Raw genomic sequence first — 24,305 nt, forward strand, 5'->3', positions numbered from 1 at the left:
CAAAATTTTCAAGTACATGCATGTAGGATGAGTGTCAAAGCTTTGAAAATGGATAATTAAGTTTCTAACTTATTTCATCATTAATAATATCAATTCTGAATAATCTAGCAAGTCAAAATAAAAGATGAACAGACAGAAATTACTCAAAACGGCATTATATGATGTTCTCTCTAAATATCTAATTATAAGAGTATGCTATTCCTATATAGTATAATGTATTGGCAAACAAAATTAATTAAAATGTCAATACTTCTATGGTGGTAGTGGTGGCTATGTGCCACCAAGTCACTTCTGACGCATAGCGACCCTGGATAGGGTTTCCAAGGCTGTAAATCTTGATGGGAGCAGAAAGCCTCATCTTTCTCCTGTGAAGCGATTGATAGATTCGAACTGCTGACCTTGTGGTTAGCAGCCCAGCGCATAATCTATTATGTTATCAGGGTTCCTTCAACACTTCTATAGGATGTAACAATTCTATCACTTTTTTTCTTTACTCTCATAAGAGATTAACAACAAAAATAAACAAACAATAAAATAACTTTGATAAAGCTAATGTTAACTATTTATAAGAATTTTTAGAAAACTAAAATCAGAAAATAGAAATGTCATAATAAAGGTGTAGATAATTAATTTGAAAAAACTATTCTTATTTTTTTCTCTAGTGATACTGATTATTGTTATATGCATTATTAGACATTTTAATGATAATATACTTATTGATTTTTGACTATATAGAAATGTGTTTTTATGAAAAAACATATTGAGTATTATGTGTTCACTTACTTTATCTATCAAATACAAGTGCTCATGATATTATTCACTAGTATCTATAAAAACTGAAAGAAGTAACATGCAAACTAAAATGATACTTTTGATATCCTGGTGTAAAATTTGCTTTAAAAAGTGATTTCTAGTTCCTTTATTTTTAATTCACTTCCATTGTCCAATTATTTAAAAAATATAGAAGTCTTAAAACAATATTAACCTTAATTCAACACATTTTTAAAATGTATAATAAAATTATTAGCCATAGACTAGACTTCAAGATAAGACAATCCAAGGAGTTGTAGTCAGTGAAGTAATAAAACAAACATATTCTTAAGGAGCTAGATTCATCAAGTATGTGAATAAAACACAGGAATAATAGAAAAAATTTTGATTCCACATTCAGTATTCAGACAAATACCATGCAACAACACTGAAAAGATTGTAAATCAATCCTTTATAATAGAATTATTACTATGGATTCTTGTCCCTGTGTTATCTGGTCCACAACTAATTATTTTAACGGAATTTATAGAAGAAAAATGCCAAGCAAATGGCCTTCATCTGATAAATAGCAGTTGGTACATAAAATTAAAAGAAACTTTTCATACAGAGAAGTAAAACAAGGAAATAAGTCATACAAATGATAAACTTCCCGTTTTAAAAGGGATCCTAGATATTATTCTGTCTAAACTCATTTAACATAGGAGAAAGCTAAAGCATAGAAGAACAAAATAATTTGATCATTTTAATGAGGAGCTTTATTAGGACTAAACATATTTCCTATTTATAAATGACTGAGGGAACCAAAAATAGTAAAATATTTTCAGGAAAAGGCAAAATTAAATGAGGAACTATTCATAATACAATTCATATCTGAACTACTCACATAATCCATCTTTCTTTTGATCTTTCATTAATTTATAAATTATTAAATAATTAGTATGAGCAAGACATAATACTCAATTTTTTTTTTATAATTCTATACTATATAGGGAGTCCTGGTGTGGCACTGTGGGTTAATGTGCCAGACTGCAAAGCCGTTCGAACTGCAAGGTTGGTGGTTCAAGCACACCAGCTGCTCCTCAGACACCCTATACAGGGTCACTATGGGTCGGAACCGACTCGACGGCACTTTACAACAACATACAATATAGAGATACGTTCCTATCAATTTTTCAAGATGTAGTTCAAAGTCATCATTTCTGTGATTCCTTCTGATTTCACTTGACAGCATTTACTATTCTTTTCTTTGACCATGTAAACTTCACTAGCTGTTAACACAGATAAATCCCAACTTTCTGTCCACTTCTTTGGGGCAACAAGCTAGTATTTTTTAATTTTATTTTAATTATTCCAATACCTAGCACCTTGCCTGAAGCACAGCAGACATGAAAAAGAGGTTTGTTAAATGTTAAATGTAATGCATGTACAAATAAATGAGAATGATTAGAGACAACAATATACACTGTAGTATCTTATTGCATTTAACATTTTTAAATAGTTCACAATATGCATTTAATGAATATTCTTGATTCCCATATGACCCATATTTATAACAAATTGTGAAGCCATTTTAGGAATACAACTGTCTATTATATGTTTTACTTTCACAAGAAACTGAGAGATGTAGGTGGAAAAAGCTAACAAATGATTAAAACAATCTGTGAATTCGATGAATAGAATTTTGTTGAAATAAAAATTCTGGCAAAATGTTGAGATCAATAATAACTTCAGATTAAATTAACTTCACTCCATTCTTCTTTTAAAGAACATAGCACAAACAGGCAATTTGTCAGAATCTCTAAACGATTAATAAACACCTGTTTACCAAACAGTAGAATGGAAATCTGGGATAATCATATATAATAATGCTGATTTATTATGCTAGTCAAATAAATTATATTGATTATTTTAACGCCCAATATGACCACATGTTTGTACAGCTCTTTATAGCATAATCTTTCACATTTATTAGCTAACTGGATTTCTTTAACAACCTAGTGAGGTATGTAGGGCAAATAATATTTCTCATTTATATCTGAGGAAACAGACCCAATGAGAAGGGTAAGTGATTTGTGAAAAATGACACTGACGTGAAGAAGTAGAACTGGCTGTAGTACCTAGACCTGGGAACTCCTGGTCCACAGCTTTTCAGTGGTTCTTAGACGTGAACATGCCTCAGAATCATCATTTAAAACAGAATATTTTTCAGAAACATAGGCTTGGTCTCAGAGTTTTTGAATCAATAGGTCTGGGTGGGGCTAATAATGTGCATTTCTAAACAAGTTCCCAAGTATGAGAATCACTGAGCTGCATCCTGTTACCCTCCAAGGAATGAAGTTGAATTCTACTGCAAGTTTTGGAAAGGGTGCCCTGCCTAATGTGCCTTTCTTGCATGAGGTGTTTCTTAAAATAACCAAAATATTTGACAGATGGAAGTGGGTTATTTTAGATGTCACAATTACTTGTCCTGAACCAAAAAAATAACTTAAGAAAGACAAATCTCTGGTCATGAACAGAAATGATCAGATTTACTCTTAGTAAATAGTTATACCAAGCTAAATGACTAAAATTCTGAAAACAATACTTGCTCAGTATGTTTTTTTAGTTTTATCTCTTAATGTACTCATAGTACTCAAAAGTCAATCTCAGTTATGTGAGATCTGTCAGTTGTTAAGCAATAAAAGGGAAAAACACCCCCACAAACTTGAAATGCTGTAATACTTACATTTTCTGTGGTTCCAGTAATTACATGGAGGCCATCATATGTTGATTTAATATACATACCCTAAGAAAAAGAGAGCATCAAGAGAAAAGTGAAGCAATCGGAATATTTTCAAATATATTTACTTACAAAAAAAATCAACAACCCTATGCAATTAAATTTGTCACATGCCCAAAGGATGAAACTATGATTCAGTAATGTTGTGATTAAACTAGTGAGAAAGTCCTGTTTGAATGTTCTGGTTTCTAAGGTTTATGAGAAGAGGCCTAACATCAAATAACAACTTGGTAAGTGAATTGCCTGAATGTTATAAAATCCAGCATGGTAATTCAATATCCTAAAGAAAGACCTCCTTTATGTTCCCCAAAGTCTATATTGTATGATTTATGGCAAAATGAAAATTTAATGTTGATATGCACTTGACACACATTGTACAATAAAAAGTAGGTTTCTCCAGCATTGCTTAAACTAACTGGACACAGAAGAATGATAACATATCATTCTTACACATTTTCTTCTACTGTTTTGTGGTATCCTGTATTTTCTACTTTTATATTTTATTAATAAAGTTTAAATAATGACATCTAATCATACCATCATGAATAATTAATAAGTAATGTGTGACTACTTCCCCACTCTCATAAAAGGCAAGATTTCATTTTCCACTTTTGTTGTTGTTAGGTGGCGACTAGTTGGTTCTGACTCCTAGCAACCCTCTATAGAGTTTCTGAGGCTACATGTCTTTGCAGAAGCAGAAAGCCTTTTATCTTTCTCCAATGGAGCAGCTGATGGTCTTGAACCACCAACCTTGTGGTTCGCAATCCAGTACTTATCATATTGCACCACCACACTCCCCATTTCCCACTTAAATAAAGCCATTTTAGCAAAACTAAAATGTTCCACAGTTATCTAGAAATCCTGAAATTATATAAGCTCTAAGAGCAAAGTTATGAGTAGTAATGGGTCTCTAAAAGAAAAATATCACAATAAAGGATTTACATGTTAAGTAATAAACTATATTAATTTAAATAAATAAAACACCAGATTCAATTAATGGCTTTTCCTCCCTTGTGAGAAAGATTTTGTCACTTTAAATTCTCTTTTGGGGAAAAATAACCTAAGTTTTTACCAACAAAAGTACTTTGCATCTCAAAACACTTATTTCATAAGTGAAAACTGCTCATTTTAATGAACTTAACATCAGAACTATAAGGGATTAAACAATAACTAAGAATACCATTTAAGAAAATGCATACATGTAGCACTATGTAAAGCAAACATTTCCTACAGTATTTATTTCCCAAAGCTTTATGTTTCCACCCCAAACCATTGCCATCTACTTGATTATGACTTATAAAGACCATATAAAACAGAGGAGAACTGCTCCATAGGGTTTCTAGGGTGTAGTCTGTATGGAGCAGCTAGTGGCTTCAAGTCACCAATCTTTCTGGTTAACAGCTGAGCATGTAACCACTGTGCAACGAGGGTTACTAATTATATGTTTAAAACTCAAAACTCACTGCCATCAAGTCAATTTCAACACATATAGGGTTTCCAAAGCTGAAAATCTTTATGGAAGCAGAGGGCCTCTCTTGGAATAGCTGGTGGGTTTGAACTGCCAATCTTGTGTGTATCCTACAGCACCACTAGGGCTCCTTAACTATATATTTGCTCTTGTTAAGTGCCATCAAGTTGATTTCAACACATAGCAATCCTGTGGAGGGTTTCCAAGGAGAGACTGATGGGTTTGAATTGCTAACCTTGTGGTTAGCAGTCCAGTTTGTTGTTATTGTTAAGTGCTGTTGAGTTGGTTTTCACTCATAGAGACCCTGGATAGGGTTTCTGAGGAGCGGCTGGTGAATTTGAACCACTGATCTTACAGTTCAAACTGACAGTGCAGCCACACCAGGCAGTCCAGTTTAGATACCTGAATATTGTTTTCATTGAAACAATAGACAAAAGCACAAAGTATTAAAGTTCATGGCATAGGACTATTAAGAAATTACTGGGTATGCTTTCTAGGTGCCTGGGTGGCATAAACAGTTTGCACATTCATCTAGTAATAACCGAAAGGTTGGAATTTTGAATCTACCCAGTAGTGCTGCAGAAGAAAGGCCTGGTGAATGCTACCATGAAGATTGTTGCTGTTGTTGTGTGCCGTGGAGTAGGTTCCGACTCATAGTGACCCTGTACAGGGTTTCCGAGGCTGTAAATCTTTACGGAAGCAGAAAGCTTCATCTTTCTTCCGCAGAACAGCTGGGAGTTTCGAACTGCTGACCTTGCGGTTTGCAGCCCGATTCGTAACCACTACGCTACCAGATGCAAACCCTATGGAGCATATGGGATCGTCATGAGTTAGAGTCAACTCCACAACAATGGATTTGGGTTTGGTTTGCATGGGCTTTAATTTCAAAAGATCATTTCAGTAATGATTTATGTCTAAAATTAGCTTTTAATGTTAATATTTTATACCATTATTTATTGGAAGGTAAATATAATGGCATTACTATAGTGGGTTACAAATTGGACTGCTAATCACAAGGTCAGCAGTTCAAATCTACCAACTGCTCTGTGGGAGAAAGATAAGACTTTCTGCTTCCATAAAGACTTACAGCCTCAGATACCCTATACAGGGTAGCTATGAGTCGGAACACAACCACCACCACCACTATTGAACTTAGAAAGGACAAGGTCTTTGTGATCATCCCTCAGAAATTAGCAAAATGACATCAAATTAACAAATTAATAATACAGTTTCAAGAGTTAAACAGTAAATTTTGTTTTAGTTTTTTAACACAAAAGGATGCTGAGAGGATAAAGTGGAAAAGACTGTGAAACAAACAAAATATATTGTTTGGACACACAAACCTATCATTCATTCTCATCCAAACTAACATGTCCTGTTACAATGTTCAGGGACTATTTTAAGTGTTTTATATTTCTTTGACTGTGGTGGCTCTGTAGGATAAGCACTGGACAAGCCACAAGGTTCTAGCCCACCAGCTGCTCCATGGGAGATGAATGAGGCTTTCTGCTCCTGCAAAGATCTACAGCCTCAGAAAACCTATTCAGAGTTGCTATGAATTTGAATCTACTCGATGACACATACCACCAGCAGCAGAAGCATATTTACTTCACAATAACCTATGTGGTGGTGGTGGTTTGTTGTTACATGCTTGGGAGTTGGTTTTGACTCAAAGCAACCCTATGTGCAACAAAAAGAAACACTTCCTTATCCCATACCATCCTTACAAATTGTTACGTTGAGTCCATTGCTGCTGCCACTGTGTCAAACCATCTCATTGGGGATTTTTCTCTTTTTCACTGACCCGCCACTTTACCAAGCGTAATATCCTTCTCTAAGAATTGGTCCCTCCTGACAGTATGTAAGAAATATGAGAGATGAAGTTTCGCCATTCTGGCTTCTAATGAGCATTCTGGCTCTACTTCTTACAACACAGATGTTTGTTCTTCTGTAACAGCACAATTCAAATGCACTGATTATTTTTCCATCTGCCTTATTTAGTGTCCAACTTTCACATGTATATGATAAAATACCATGGCTTGGGTCAGGTGCACCTTAGTTCTCAAACAGATATCTTTGCTCTTGAACACTTTAGTAAGATCTTGTGCAGCAGATTGGCCCAATGCAATACGTTATTTGATTTCTTGCCTGTTGCTTCCATTAAGTGCTGATAATGGACCAAAGCAAAATGAAGTCTTTGACAGCATCAATCTTTTCTCCATTTATCATGATGTTATTTTTTTCTTTATATTGAGGTACAATCCATACTACAGGCTGAAGTTTTTGATCTTTATAAGTAAGTATGTTAAGTCCTCGTCACTTCCAGAAAGCAAGGTTGTATCATCTGCATATTACGGTTGTTAATGAGTCTTCCTCTAATCCTGATGCCACGTTCTTCTTCATATAATCCATCTTCTCAGATTATTTGCTCAGCATACAGATTGAACAAGTATGGTGAAGGATACAATCCTGGCACATACCTTTCTGATTTTAAACCATTCAGTATTCCCTTGCACTGTTCTAACAACTGCCTTTCGGTCTATATACAGGTTCTTCATGAGCACAATTAAGTGTTCCGGAATACCATTCTTCACAATGTTATCTATAGCTTGTCATGATCCACACAGTCTAAAACCTTTGCATAGTCAATAAAGCACAAATAAACACATTCTCTGATTTCACCCAAGATCCATCTGATGTCAGCAATGATATGACTTGTTCCATGTATCTTCTGAATTCAGCTTGAATTTCTGACAGTTCTGACAATGTACTGTTCCTACCATTTTTAAATTATCTTCAGCAAAATTTTACTTGCATGTGATATTAATTATATTGTTTGATGATTTCCACAATCTATTGGGTTACCTCTCTTTGGAATGGGCACAATATGGATCCATTCCAATCACTTGACCATTTAACTGTCTTCCAAATTTCTTGGCATAGATGAGTGAGTGTGCTTCCAGTACTGCATTAGTTTGTTGGAAGGTTTCAATTCCAGGTGCCATGTTTTCCACTAATTGCCTCAGTGCAGTTGGACTTCTTTCTTCAGTACCACTGGCACTTGATCATACAGTATCCCTTGAAATGGTTGAACATAGACTGTTTCTTTTTGGTACAGTGATTGCATATTCCATCTTCTTTTGATGCTTTCTGCATCATTCAATATTTTGTACATAGAATTCTTCAGTATTGCAAGTTGAGGCTTGAATTTTGTCTTCACTTTTTTCAGCTTGGGAAATGCTGAGCATGTTCTTTCCTTTTGATTTACTATCTCCAGGTCTTTGCATATATTTCATTATATTTGACTTTGTCTTCTAATAAAGCTGCCTTTTGACATTTTCTGTCAGTTCTTTTAATTCTTCATTTCTTCCATTTGATTTAGTTTGTCTATGCTTAAGAGTAAGTTTCAGAATATTTTCTGACATTCATTTTCATCTTTTCTTTCTCTCCTATCTTTGGAATGTCCTTTTGCTTTCTTTGTGTATGATATTCTTGATGTCATCCCACAACTCTTCTGGTCTTTGGTCTTAGTGTCTAATGCATCAAATCTATTCTTGAGATGGTCTCTAAATTCAGATGGGATATATACAAGGTCATATTTTGGCTCTCATAGGGTTGTTTTAATTTTTTTAAGCTTCAGCTTGAATGTGCTGTCCCTTTACTTGTTTTGGCTGATGATATAGAACTTTTCTACCTTCTCTTCCCCCAGATGTAGTCAATTTGATTCCTGTGCATTCCATCTGGTGAGGTCCATGTATATAGTCAATTGCCTTTTGTAATGTTTATAAAAGGTATTTGCAATGAATAAGTCATTGGCATTGCGGAATTTTATCATGGGATCTCCAGCATCATTTCTATCACCAGGCCCATATTTCCCAACTACTGATCCTTCCTCTTTGTTTCCAACCTTCACATTCCAGTCACCAGCAATTATCAATGCATCTTGATGGCATGATTTATCAATTTCAGACTGAAGAAGTTGGTAGAATTCTTCAATTTCATCATGACTGGCTTTAGTTTTTGGTGCGTAAATTTGAATAATAGTGGTATTAACTGGTCTTCCTTGTAAGTGTATGGATAATTTCCTATCACAGACAGCATTGAATTTCAAGATAGGTCTTGAAATGTTCTTTTTGACAATGAATGCAATGCCATTCCTACTCAATTTGTCATGCCCAGCAGAATTCACTATATGATTTTCAGATTAAAAATGGCCAATGCCAGTCCATTTCAGCTCACTTATGCCTAGGAAATTGATCTTTATGCATTTCATCTGATTGTTGACAGCTTCCAGTTTTCCTAGATTCATACTTCATACATTACATGTTCCAAATACTATTTGATGTTTGTAGTATTTTTTCTTAATTTTGAGTTATGACCTATCAGCAAATGAAGGTCTCGAAAGCTTTACGCCATTCATGTCATCATGGTCAACTCTACTTTGAGAAGTCAATTCTTTCCCAGTTGTGTTTTATTTAGAATGCCTTCCAACCTGAAGTGCTCATTTTCTGGCACTGTATGTGACAGTGTTCCGCTACTATTCATAAAGTTTTCATCTTCTGGTACTATATCTGACAGTGTTCCACTGATATTCATAAGGTTTCAGTGGCTAAATATTCATAAGCAGTCTTCTTTTTTTGTTTCTAGTCTGTTTTAGTCTGGAAGCTCTGCTGAAATCTGACTACCATTGGTGACCTTGCTTCTATTTTAAATACTGGTGGCATAACTTCCAGCATGACAGCAACACTCAAGCCACTTGGCCAAGGTGGTCTCAAAGTCAGGGTTCAAACCCTGGCAATCTAATTTTAGAGTCCACACTCTCAACCACTATGCACCTGATTTATCTATTTATTAACAGGAGAGTTGTACATCTTTATTTTTCTTACTAGAATATAATATTTGGCAACTGTAGGTATTACAATCAAACATTCACTGTTTAACATTTATTCTAAAAGACCCAGACATCTTTAGCATATATAATGTAGTAGTAAAGGAATAACTGGGTTTGATATTTTACGAGTTTATTTTAATCACTCATCCCTTCTCCCAACTATAAACAGATGTTTAATTTTTTTTTCTCTTGACATTTCTTTCCACCGTGTGCATTACTGATTACAAATTAGAGGCCTTTGATAAGAGTGCTAAATAATTTCATAAATCACCAAGTCACAGAGAAAAAGTCCAGTATCCTAAGAAAAAAGTTTAGAAAAGACACTATAGTTATTAGACAATAAAAAAAATCATGAGATAATCTAATTATGGCTCTGGAAATAATATTTGTGTGTAATAATTTTACATACAAATAATTTTTAAAACTGGCACTTGTCAACTACTAGTTCTAATAAGAAGATCTCATCGTAACAATTATATGTAATTTCTAGTAAATCTATTTTAGTCAGGTAGATATTATTTTTTAAATGCTTAAATAAAGATGCATCAGTTATATACACAAAGTTCAATTCTAGAAGCTTGTCATAATCACTAGAAACAAGACAGAGGCAAATCACATTTGACAAATGCTACAGAGAATAAAGATATACTTTGTTTCATGTAATATTTTCATTTATAATTCCAATAAACTATCTGTTATAACTACTATTAAGAATCAAAATTGACTTCTTAATCCTTATCTCCCTCTATTGAAAAAAATAGTCAAAAAAAGTCAGGCACCAAAAGAAAGTAAGAGAAGAAACAAGTTGCTTCAAACTAAGTATCTTTTGAATAATGAAGAGTTCACAGAAATACTTCTGATCACTAGTTCACCTCTGTGAAAGAGAGGGTCAAACAGCAGGAGGACATGTAAATCAAATGACTTTTTTGTGGAACTAAGACAATGTGGAACTTCAGGATAGTGCGCTGGATTGCAAAGGTTACTTTGGACCGCAGGTTGGTGGTTCAAATCCACCAGCCACTCCTCAGAAACCATATACAGACAGGGTTTGTATGGGTCGGAACCAACTTGATGGCATTTAACAACAACAAACAACAAGTAACCTTAAGGCTGGTCGTTTAAATCCATCAGTTGTTCTTCGGAAGCCCTATGCAGGGTCACTATGAATGAGAACCGACTTGATGGCACTTAACAAGAAGAAGACAAACCAAAGTTTCCAGTACACCAGAATCTTTATTCCTTCTTTTTTCCTTTTAAAAAAGGATTTAATTCTGGAGGTGACTCTAACAACTCTCTTTCTCCTGCTCAATCTACCAAATGGCATTTGCTTCATTCTGTTTCCAAATGTCGGCTAATCATCAGAAGCCAAAGCAACCTCACAGTCAAGTCAGTGTAATATGGCATATTTGGAGATAGTCCAGGTGCTTAAATAGAAAAAGAACTCTCTGAGGCTAAGAGGCTTTCCCCCAAGGTTGTTCCTCCACCCATTCTGCTCTATTTAACTCATCTCTTGACACGGATCCAGTTTTAATATGCTAGGATAGCTTCAATTTTCCTCCCTATAATTTTCTGCTAAGTATTGTGAGCTCTGGTAGCATAGTGGTTACAAATCGGGCTGCTAACCTCAAGGTCGGCAGTTTGAAACTACCAGCCGTTCCAAGGGAGAAAGATTAGGCTTTCTGATTCCGTAAAGATTTACAGCCTTGGAAACCCTGTGCAGGGTCACTATGAGTTGGAACTGACTCCATGGTACTTAACAACAACTACAACATTGTAGCTCAGAAGCATTTTAGAAGCAAGTTTCACTATGTTTTAATTGTAACTAAGCAGTAAGGAGCTCTGGTAGCGTAGTGGTTACGAATCGGGCTGCGAACCTTAAGGTCAGTGGTTCGAAACTACCAGCTGCTCCGCGGGAGAAAGATGAGGCTTTCTACTCCTGTAAGGATTTACACCCTTGGAAACCCTGTACAGGGTCGCTATGGGTCGGAACCGACTCGAAGGCACTTAACAACAACAACAAGAAGCAGTTTCCTCACCATTCCTTATAATGCTTCAGATCCTCAAAATCTAAGAAACCCTAAGCGATTTTACTAATTAGATAAATAGTTTAAAAATGCAGATGGAATATTTCAAATACGGAGGTAATTATCTCAGAACAGGAATGGTGGTATTAACATGCATTCCCAGGAAGCAAAAGGGCAGAATGTAAACAATTTATTCCTGGGAATAATGTGTCAGGATGTAAACCATTTGTTCCAGCTCAAAAACCTGGAACTCACAGACACAGTAGCGTGCATTGTATTTTTACTTAGTGCTGCCCAGCTTGAGCTCTATTATTCTTTAATGAAATTCCTTTCCTTCACTCCTGAGTATAAGGTTTTCTTCTTAGACAGAACCTAGGTTACTAACATTTGACTTACAGACTTAACTCATTTTTGTTTTTGTTAAGTGTCTTTGAGTTGGTTCTGACTCAGGGCAACCCTCTATACGGTTTCCAAGGAGCAGCTGGTGAGTTTGAACCTTAAAATTTACTAGTCCAAGTTGACCTTGTAGTTCACAGTCTAGTGCTGATGCTATAGTACTATATTAAGAGTCTGATTTAACTCATACTTGTCTTTGAATATTATGCAAATTTTCTCTAACTTTGGAATGACTGAACCAACTCCTTCTCACAACAAATTCAATATCACTATCACCTTCACTTGCTGCATACACAGTTTTAAATAATTAAAAAGACATTAAGTTTTTCCTTCCACTAAAAGGTTAAATTAGACCTGTGTGCACCTGTTCTGACTTACCTACAAATTCAACTTAAAGACACACTTAAGAACTGATTTTGTCTACCTGGGGACTGCCTGTACCAATTTTATCAGTAGAAGAACAAAGCAGTTACCTTTTGCCTATGAGAGATGTTCTGTTTTGAAATTGGCAGAAGACTTTGTGCAGATGTTTCTAAGCTAATTAAACTTTATTGAAGCTTAGTTTTCTGCCACCTCTATTTCATTCCTTCATTTACTGTTCAGATGCTTCCTATGGCTAAGCATGGTACTCCTGGTGTTGTACAGTAGGATCAGCACTGGACTGCAAACCATAAGTTCAGCAGTTCAAACCCACCAGTTGCTCCTCGGAAACCCTATACAGGGTGGCTAAGAGTCGGAACTGACTCAACAGCACCTAACAAAAACAACAACAGTGACTCCTTGTATGCTTCGTAAATTTAACTTCTTGGCCTCAACGTTTTCATCTGCAAAAAGGGGGTAACAGGAAGGAATGGATTAAAAACCAGAAACCAGTTGCCATTGTGTCAGTTCTGACTCGTGGTAAGCACATTTGTATCGGAGTAGGATTTTCTGTGGCTGATTTTTAGAAGGCAGATTCTTAGTCCTTTCTTCAGAGACACCTCTGAGTGTACTAGAGCTAGATCTCCTTTAAAGGCCCTTCTAGTTCTATGAGTCTGTGGTTTTGTCTGCATAGGATTGTTCTGAGAAAAGAGTCTGATTTTTTTCCCTTATAATTTTTACTGAAATCATGTTGGGGGTGGTAATCTTATAAAGTAAGTTAATATAATGCCAGTAAAAGGATTTTATGAAATCTTGAATTTTTTAATGAAGGTATATTCCTGTACAGAGATGGGTTTTGTTCAGCTTACTCACCCCAGGGAGAAAAATAACTATTAAAATCAGAACAAACACAGCAAAACAAACAAACAAGAAACCCACATGTCTGGGTAGGTAACAATGTGATGTTTCTTGGAGAACTTAAACTTCCTTTACACTTAAGGAACTTTGGCAGGGGAATGGAAAAATGCAAGAAAGCTAAATTATTACCAAGTTAAACAAGATAATTCAAAAATCACCATTTTCAATTCTCTTTCATTTTCATTTATCCTCCTAAAACATTTTATCATAACAAACTTCCACTACCTTAACTCCCTTAGAGAAAAATACGAGAATGTTTAGTGATTGTTTAAATTCATGGATTCCCATATTTGGAGGTTGCTTTGTTCCAATTATAAACTGTCTTCTGATGAATGTTGGCTTTGATAAACATGGTGTCTCTTACCAGCCCTTCACTTGGCTTGATGTTTGCCAGCTGAATTACTTCCAGGTGGGCAGACTGTGAAACCAAAGGATCTGATGACAAGGATATGATGTGATCACAGACTCCAGAGAGAGTTTTACACTGGAAGCAAAAAAAGAAAAGAAAATGGTAACCACATGTTGTAAGTAAAATACAAACCACCCGTTATAACATCCTTTGGCAAGAAAAAATAAAAGTAACACATCAACAACTTCCATTGAGTTGATTCTGACATTTAGTGATCCTACAGGACAGACTAGAACTGTTCCATAGGGTTTCCAAGGCTGTTTGTGGTGCTGTAGGATAAACACTGAACTGCTAACCACAAGGTCAGTGGTTCAAATACACCAGTTGCTCCTCAGAAATCCTACTCAGGGTTGCTATAAGTCAGAACTGACTGAATAGCATTTAACAACAGCAACAATAAAAATCTTTATGATGAAGGGGCACTGATATGGTACTATAGGATAAACACTGGACTGCTAACCACGAGGTCAGAGATTGAAATCCACCAGCAGCTCCTTGGAAACTCTATACAGGTTCACTATGAGTTGGAACTCACTTGACAGCACTTAACAACAACAATCGTTATGGAAGTAGATTACAACATCTTCCTCATGCATCATGGCTGGTGGGTTAAAACCACCAACCTTTCCATTAGCAGCCTAATGCTTCACCCACTGCATCGCCAGGTCTTCTTAAAGGCAACAGTTACTGTTAAGTAGCAACAGTAGAAGAAAGTAATTAATTAGCATTTCGCTTGGATCTACAACCAGCACTCATGGAAGTACTAGTCAAGAAATAAAATGATATATAGCATCAGGCGAATCTGCTACACAAGATGTCTTTAAAGTGTTCAAGAGCAAAGATATCAGTTTGAGGATTAAGGTGTAACTGACCCAAGCCATGCTATTTTCAATAGCCTCATATGCATGTAAAAGTTGGACAACAAATCAGAAAGACAGTAAAAGAATAGATGTATTTAGGTGATGGAGTTGGATAAGAATATTGAGAGTATCATGGACTGCCAGAAGAACAAACAAATCTGTCTTGGAAGAAGTACAGCCAGAATGTTTCTTAGAAGCCAGGATGGTGAGACTTTGCCTCTCATACTTCGGACACACTATCAGGAGGGACCAGTCCCTGGAGAACGACATCATTCTTGGTAAAGTGGAGGGTCAGCAAACAAGTGGAAGACCTTCAATGAGGAGGATTGGCACAGAGGCAGCAGCAACGGGCTCAAGCATAACAACAACTGTGAAGATGGTGCAGAACCGGGCAATGTTTCGTTCTGTTCTGCGTAGGGTCACTATGAGTTGGAACTGACTGGAGGGTACCTAACAATGACATGGCAAAGTTCCAGAATAGTTATTTAACACACCCTCAAAAAAGTAACTTTGTTGAACTCTGTCATTTAGTGAAATCTTGTAAGATATTACTCTGTCATTTTAAAACACCATTATCTATTGCTATAGTATAGTCTAGAAAAAGAAAAGTAGAACATATCATTTGTTAATTTAACATTATATAAATATTTCTATTAAAATAATCCTTTATTATAATTTAATATCATACAAGTATTAGATAACATTTTCAGAACATCTACCTGTCTGTCACAATGCTAAGTACTTCATCTTCATTATCTCACTTATTCTTATAACAATTTCTTGAAGCTGATCTTATCTTAGCCAGTTTAACACACTAGATAGCAAAGTTAAATAAACAGACCAAGGTCATTGAATTGGAAGAAGAAGGAGGGTTACAAGTGAAACTGTGAAAGACAGCTTTAAGGGAAAACAGAAAGCAATTTTAGCAGCAAATAGACAACTATATTATAGCTAGACAATGACTGGTGACCACTGAATAAAGGGAATGTTTTTTGGAGGGGGGTAATTTTGTAATATTTATACCAAAGGATTTTAAATTCAAGTTTTATTTCAAAAACCAGAAGGAAAAATTAAAACCTAATAAATAATGCACCTTTAATAAACTTGGAAACAAAATGGAAACGAGTATTAAAACTGACCCTCTGGATTCTGTTAGCAACTACCCAAGATGGTGACAAATGACTAGTGACTAAATAACAATTAATAGTCAGGGCTAGCTATAGTTTTAAGAACCTTACAAAACTGAAGAATGTCAAGTACTAGATTTAATGGTATTGTGTGAATTTTTTCTCTTGGGTAACATTAATTTCAAACATGAATTAATATAATAGATCATTTTCTCATAATGAAATACAAAGTTTTCATATTCTGTTTTATTCACATGTGTCTTCTCTCTATATATATACAGCTGATTTATCCAAATGTAAAAATTCTTAAGAGAAAAAAAATTCGAACACAGCATAGTTAGTATAAAATAATAGTTTTAAGACAATGGTAAAAGCAGTATTTAGACACTATGGATACAACAACAACCCTACATTAGTATATTAAAAAATAATAACAGATAAGCATTATTTCATTACCTCTAAATTAATCAGATACTCCAGACTAATATGTGAAGCTTTAGCTATTGCATTTAAAAAAGGAAATGCATAAAGTGTTCAATGTATACAGCCAAGGGACAGGAAAGAGGTCTTTTGTTAGCCTTGAGCACAGTCAGGCATGATTGAGTTACTTACAATTTTTCTATTTGTTGTTGTTAGGTATTGTTGAGTTGATTTCAGCTCATAGAGACTATGAACAACAGAACAAAATACTTCCCAGTCCTGTGCCAACCTCACAATTTTGGGTACACACTTCAGCCCATTGCTGCTGCTGCAAATGTCCATCTCTTTACACTGAACCTCCACTTTACCAAGCCACGATGCCCTTCTCCAGAGACCGGTCTTTCCTAATAACATGTCCATAGTTTCAGAGATGAAGTTTCACTATCCTGGCTTCTAAGGAACGTTTTGGCTATACTTCTTCTAAGACGGATTTGTTTGTTCTTCTGGCAGTCCATGGTACTTGGTACTTTTACTATTCTTCTCCAACACCATAACTCAAATGCATCAATTTTTCCATTTAAATGTTTCTAAGTGGAGTACTAAGGCAGTTATTCTTGAGAGAATTAGCAAATGAATGGAAATATGTGATATCCATCATAGCCACGGGTCCCACCAATACTGATGACCAGGGGACAATACACCATAGGGCATGGGTTGTAGAGGCTATTTGGAATGTTGTCTATCATAGTTGCCAATGGAAAGTCATCAACACAAAGACTAAAAAGAAAGTTACTGAAATGATAGCCCTGTAGTTTATGATATCAGAATTAGATTATGATGTCTTAGAAAGGCAGCTATAGCATAGTGATTAGGTGCTTTACCACATACTAAGGGCAGGATCTTAGGCAAGCTACTTAATCCCTGTTTGTATCTCAGTTTCTTTATCCATAGAATAAAGGATAAAAATAGTACTTATTTCATATCCTTGTGGAGATTAAATGAAATGAGAACTAATGTATATTGATAGCCCATTGTATTCTAAGCATTCTTCTAAGTCCCTTGTTGTTCTTGTTGTTAAGTGCTTTTGAGTCAGTACCGACTTATAACGATCCTGTATTGGGTTTCCAAGGAGCAACTGGTGGGTTCAAACTGCCAATCTTGTGGTTTGCAGTCCAGTGCTGATCTTACAATGCCATACCAGGAGTCCACCTTATTATATATTAATTACTTTAATTCTCACAACCTAAGAAAGGGATATTGTTATTATCTCTATTGTACAGATATGGGAACTAAGACAACAAAGTGTTAAAAAACTTGCTCAAGGTTGCACAGCTTTCAAATTGTGGAGCCAAGTTATATTCAGGCTATTTTGCTTTGGTTTCTTCTTGGTTAATCGTGCTTAGAGCATGCCTGGCACATAACTTTTATATATTTTAATTCCTATACAGCCAACCTTTGAGCTAATACTATAGCCTAAAAATGGTAACTTAAAAAAAAATAATCTATGAATAATGAACTCAGTGCCAAACAATGAGAGAACACTAGTTCCAAATCTGTACCTGCCAAGTGTCATGAAAGCTTGACACTTGGCAACTTCCTTACTTCTCCTGGGAACTAGATCTCCATTCTATGAGAAGTCTTCAAAAAGTTGATGGAATATGGAATTAAAAGATAATGGAAGTTTTCCTCAAACTTTTTGAAGATTCCTCATATGTGCCTGATGTCTCATGAGTAGGAAGCAAAAGACATGCAGGCTCCCTGCGTAGATAAGTGACAACTCAAGAGGGTAAAGCTACTTTCCAGGCTCAAGAATAACAAGGGTCTGGACATGGAGTGGTTCATCTAAAGATGAAGGTTATTAGAAAGAATATTTCAGTTTTCTTTAGACTTTAGATTCAAAAACCAGTTGCTATACATTGCTGTTGCTAATGCCATCGAGTCAGTTCTGACTTAGAGACCCTGCACAGGGTTTCTGAGGAACAGCTGGTTAGTCTGAACCGCTGACCTTGTGTGGTGCTTTAGGGTAAGAACTGCAAGGTCAGCAGTTCAAATACACCAGTCACTCCTTGGAAACTTCAACTCAATGATACTTAACAATAATACAGAGTTTATGGGCAAATAAGGAATAAAGAAGAGACTTGAAAGCAATTTCTTTACTTATAATAAGAGAAATTGGAAGTTGTGATGTATGGTTTTTTGCAGAGAAAAGCTAACTTCATGGTTATTGTTGTTGTTAAGTGCCGTCGAGTCAGTGCTGACTCATAGTGATCCTGTTCAGGGTTTCTGAAATTTTAAATCTTCACAGGAGCAGAAAGACTCCTCATTCTCCAGTGGAGCAGCTGGTGGGCTCGAACCTTATGGCTCACAGTCCAGTGTGTATCGTATGAAGTTGTCATACTCCCTCCTTCATGGTTTGTTGTTGTTAGGTGCCATCGAGTCAGTACTGACTCATAGTGACCTTATGCATAGCAGAACGAAACACTGCCCGATCCTGGGCCAACTTCACTATTGTTGCCACGCTTGAGTCCATCGATGCTGCCTCTTGGCCAATCCAACTTGTTGGGGGTCTTCCTCTTTTTCTCTGACCCTCCATCCTATCAAACATGATATCCTTCTCCAGTGACTGGTCCCTCCTGACAGTATGTCCAAAGTATGAGAGATGAAGTTTGACCATCCTGGCCTCTAAGGAGCACTCTGGCTGCACTTCTTCCAACACAGATCTGTTGGTTCTTTTTGGCTGCACATGGTACTTTCAATATTCTCCTCCAACACCATAACTCAAAAGCATCAATTCTTCTACGGTCTTCTTTATTCACTGTTCAGCTTTCGCATGCATGTGAGGTTATTGAAAATAACATGGCTTGGATCAGGCACACCTTAGTCTTCAAGCTGACATCTTTGCTCTTCAACACTTTAAAAAGGTCTTGTGCAGCAGATTTGCCTAATGTCCTTTTATTTCTTGATTGCTGCTTCCATGAGTGTTGATAGTTGATCCAAGAAGAATGAAGTTCTGGAAAACTTCAATCTTTTCTCCGTTGATAAGAATGTTGTTTATTGGTCCACTGGTACCAGTTATAAATTTATTGACTCTCAGCTCCGAATTTATACCTTCAGTACTTGTTCTGTGGTAATGGATAGGACTCTATTTCTCCTTTACAGTGAGCACAGCAGTGTTACGTATTGTCAGTAGAGGGCGCCTGAGGGACATTACAAGGCATGGGGGCTTATCATCCAGGTTCCCTAGTGCTGTTTTGCTTTTTCTAGCTACTGCTACAGGGTCCACAAGCAGTGCATGTGTGGACATGCATCTTGGTGCTGTTCTACCCCAGCAGCACCCACACCATGTAATCCCTCAGTGACTTCTGGCCTCAGCTCTGGCTCACTGACAACCATTCTTTGGCCCTCTCAATAGTCACCATGCTTTACAGGCATTATAGCTAGAGTGGCACCCCAACTCTTCTGTGAGTCATTTCACTGACTTCAACTTGCCTACATCCTAGAAGGTTGTTTCCTGCTTGCCTAGGCAACTCAGTAAAGCTGCAAGTACACCCTCTCCATTAAATTATGAACCTCAGCCTTGAGAAGGATGTGCCACTTTCAAGTTTGTCCTTCCTTGGGTATTCTCCCTCAGTCCTAGGGTATCCTTTAGTGTTCACTATACATCTTTATTATTTGTTTCCTATCTGAGCGTAGTGGTTATGAATCGGGCTGCAAACCTTAAGGTCAGCTGTTCGAAACTACCAGCCGCTCCGCGGGAGAAAGATGAGGCTTTCTACTCCTGTAAAGATTTACACCCTCGGAAACCCTGTACAGGGTCGCTATGGGTCGGAACCGACTCGATGGCATGGCACTTAACAACAACAACAACAACATCTGAGTTTAATAATTCTTTATATTTAACTTCACTTGTTTAAATTATTGTGTGGTTTCTGTCTCCAGACTGAATAGGTTACCTTGTTGAAGAAATCTTTATGTTAGTTATTTCTTGTTGTTAGGTACCATTGAGTCTGTTCCGACTCACAGTGACCCTATTGACAACAGAATGAAACATTATTTGGTCCTGTGCCATCCTCACAATCATTGTTATGTTTGTTGCAACTGCTGTGTCAATCCATCCTGTTAAGGATCTTTCTCTTTTTCGTTGATCCTCTACTATACCAAGTATGATATGATGTCCTTCTCCAGGGACTAGTCCCTCCTGTAACATGTCCAAAGTATATAAGATGAAGGACTTGACCTGCTCCCTTCTAAGGGACATTCTGGTTGAACTTCTAAGTGTAATTTTAAGAAATCTAAGGTGTGTCTTTGATCACACAGACAACAATCTCAGATGAAAACAGAGTTTTTGTTTATCACTGTATGTGATCATGTTGTTGTTGCTAAGTGCTGTCGAGTTGGTTCCGACACACAGTGAGCCTGCATAAAGTTTCCATGGCGCGGCTGATGAGCTTGAACCGCCGACCTTGAGGTTCAAGCCAAACTTGTAGTCCAGTGCATTAACCCACAGTGCTATATCTGAATGCCAATGTGATCATATTGCTTTCTAATGATTTTGCGGATTAGTTACTGAAGAATTATGGCATTTAGATGTTAAAAACCACAGATTTCTTCATCACATAATTAGAGAGATTAACTTAACTTGTTCACAGCTAGTTAAATGTCAGGACAGGGTCAGGTAGCCAAATATAACTCTCAGACTGGGGCTCTTTTTACTCTATTACTCTGCCTCACTTGACTATTCTCCTCTCCAAAAAAAAAAAAAAAAAAAAAAAATTTTTTACCAACAAGGATCACTCACTCAAAATGAGTCTGAATAGGCAAGCATAACGTGTTCAGCAGGAACTCCTGGTGTAGCACTGTAAGATCAGCAAACCATAAGGTCAGCAGTTCAAACCCACCAGCTGCTCTTCTGAAACCTTATACAGGGTCGCTGTGGATTGGAACCGACTCAATGGCACTTAACAACAACATGTTCAGCAAAGGTAATGGTAGCAAAGAACATCCATATAAACATACCAGTTTACATACTGCCTATTGAAACTATAAAGAAACACAGAAAACATTTTAATTTTTCATGTATGATAACATTTCCTTTAGTATGTAAATATTTTTCTTATCTTAAGAAGACATATTCTACTTCCATTACATCGTATCTGGATATTCCTTTCTCTTGCCTGCATGGGACACGGGCTATAGAGGATTTAATTTGCAGTTAGGATTATTTTACAATGCACTTTACAAGGCACGAAACCACAAAGTGTTAAATACCTTAAGATAATCTAATATACCATTCAAGAAATCAGTACTTGATGCTATAAGATAAGCACTGGACCACTAACCACAAGGTCAACAGTTCAAACTCACCAGGCACTCCACAGGAGAAATATAAGGCTTTCTACTCCTGTAAAGATTCACAGCCTCGGAAACATACAGGGTTGCTATGAATCAGAATCAATAGTGGCAGTGGGTGGTAGGGATTAGCCTGCTGCTTTAGGCTTCTCATAAGGATACAGAAAGGGGTTCTAGATGTCCTTGGTGTTAAGTGCAATGGAGTCAGTTACAACTCACAGCAACCCTGTATACAGTTTTTGAGGAGCAGCTGGTGGGTTTGAACTAATGACCTTGTGGTTCAAAGTCCAGTGCTGATCCTACAGCGCCACACCAGGAGTCTGGGGGTTCAAGATAGAAGGGTCATATTAATTGTGAAAATGAAGAAAAGTGACTTGAGACGGGAGAAAGGGTAAGTTTTCAAAACATATATAAACATCTTAACCCTTTCCATCTATAAAACTCAGTATTAGAACTCATATTTCATTAAGACTGGCCATAATTTTAATGTTCAAATGCTAGTTACAACCAAAATGTCAGCTAAACAAAAATATTAAGTTTGTAATTGGCTTAGGACCACAACTTTAAGAGAAGAAGAGTCTAAGCTAAAATTGGCAAAAGCTGCCTTTCCACAGCATCAGGGACCTTCTGATGAACAAGCAAATTAAATTTACTTTCATGGACTTTTAAGTCATTAGCATGCCACTTACTTCAAGAATTCTCTAGAGATAAAAAATTAATATGAACACATCCATTTCATTATGGAGCATGCTGCTACCCTAGTACTTAAATATATCCTAAATGTTAGTGGTGATGAGAAGAGGAGAACTATGCTTATTTAAATGATGTGATAGATGCTGCGGCAAAGTTGAAAATGAGCTCTTCTCTTTCTCCTCTGACTCCACTCATCTAACCATTGGCTCGGGGCAGTTTTAGTCATTTCTAGTCTATCCAGCAGAGAAGGCACAATAATTTCAGTCCAGATGGAGTTTAGGAGTAAAGAACTCATACATCTAAATTAAGGAAAAAAATTACACATGTTTACTACATAAAACAAATATTTAATATGTCAAAACAAGCCTAATTCATTATTAAACCCAAATAAGTAAAGAAAATAAATAGTTTGGAGAGGAAGAAAGAGAAGAGAAAGTATTCATGTTCTGTAAAGTACTATGAAACTAAAAATAATCTTAATATAGCAATAATAAAATAGACATTCACTATACTTATTATTCTCATTATCTTTACAAAAATAATGGGGAAAATGCTAGTCCAAAACAAGAGCCATATGCTATTTAAACAATGTGACTTTTTACAGTCTAATTTAAACAATGTGACTTTCATGGTTCTGTCTGGCATGGGATTTCCATGAGTTGCTCAAAGTCGACAAGTGTTTCAGGTTCATTAAAGAGAGCAGCAGGGCTGACACAGCAGAGTTAACTCAGCCAAACCACAATCCCCTGCAAGCCTGACCCCTGGCCATCAACACACAGCTCATCTCCCTCCGTGAGTCTAGAGTCCCCAGCCACTCCATCTCTCGACATCATCTTCTCTCTCTCTACCTCTGGCATCACTGCTTCTTTGGATAGCGTCCCACACTCCACTTTTCTCCCTTGATGATCCCAGGGACCTCTGCGCCTGGATTGAAAAATCAACCACTCCCGTTCTTTTGTTACAAAACGTCTACCTTTACCTTTCCAACCCTCACAGTCAGTCCTGATAGCAATCATTCACTATTGAACCATAAGAGTCTTATTCCCATTTCCTTTTATCAGCCCCATTCAGACAGATTGGAAACCACTCAGTGGAGAATCTACCTTTCCCTGCACCCTCTGGAACTGGTTCCCTATTGAAAGCACGTAAGCCAGTCACTTCTTGCCTTTGTAGCCCCTCACTTTTGGTTAGCCAATGTCTAAGTTCCATCTTTGTTGACCCTGTATACCAAGGGGGTGGAAATGATTCACGCTGTAAAGATTTGTTCCCTCCTTTGACCTACTGTGTCCTTCCCTGGTTTTGGTATGAGGGTTATGCTTGCTTTATAAAATGTATTAGGAAGTTTTCCATCCTCTTCTATATTCTGGAATAATTTGAATAGAATTGGTGAGAGCTCTTCCCTGAATGTTTGGTAGAACTCACCAGTGAAGCCATCTGGGCCTGGACTTCTTTTGGTTGGGAGTTTTTTGATGACCTGATAAATTTCTTCTTTTGTTATGGGTCTGTTCAAGTCGTCTACTTTGCTCTGTGTAAGTTTAGGTAGGTCGTGTTTTTCTAGAAATGTATCCCTCTCTTCTAAGTTTTCAAAGTTGTTGAAGTACTTCATAGTACTCTGTTATTATTATTTTCACTTCCTTTGGTTCCGTTGTGACATTGCCCATGTGGTTTCTAATGCTTGTTATTTGTGTCTTCTCCTCTTTTTTTTTTGTTAGGTTTGCCAATTTTATTAACCCTTTCAAAGAACCAGCTTCTTGTCCTGTTAATTCTTTCTATAGATTTTCTGTTTTCTAACTCATTTATTTCTGTTCTTATTTTTATTATTTCTTTTCTTTTGGTGACT

At 36.6% G+C, this 24,305-nt stretch overlaps 1 protein-coding gene across 3 annotated transcripts in view; it reads right to left on the reverse strand.

Moving 5' to 3' along the window:
• The window catches only part of CNKSR2 (connector enhancer of kinase suppressor of Ras 2), a 427,386-nt gene that overhangs the window by 192,821 nt on the left and 210,260 nt on the right, over positions 1-24,305 (reverse strand). For all 3 annotated transcript variants that reach the window (XM_006835578.1, XM_006835579.1, XM_006835580.1), the window contains exons 6-7: positions 13,972-14,091; positions 3,497-3,556 (exon numbers count right to left, since the gene is read on the reverse strand). In XM_006835578.1, the coding sequence (XP_006835641.1) occupies positions 3,497-3,556; positions 13,972-14,091 (180 nt within the window). The remainder of the gene's footprint in view (positions 1-3,496; positions 3,557-13,971; positions 14,092-24,305) is intronic.

The sequence above is a fragment of the Chrysochloris asiatica genome, unplaced genomic scaffold (genome assembly GCF_000296735.1).
Source record: "Chrysochloris asiatica unplaced genomic scaffold, ChrAsi1.0 scaffold00018, whole genome shotgun sequence".
In the NCBI taxonomy this organism is placed as follows: domain Eukaryota; kingdom Metazoa; phylum Chordata; class Mammalia; order Afrosoricida; family Chrysochloridae; genus Chrysochloris; species Chrysochloris asiatica.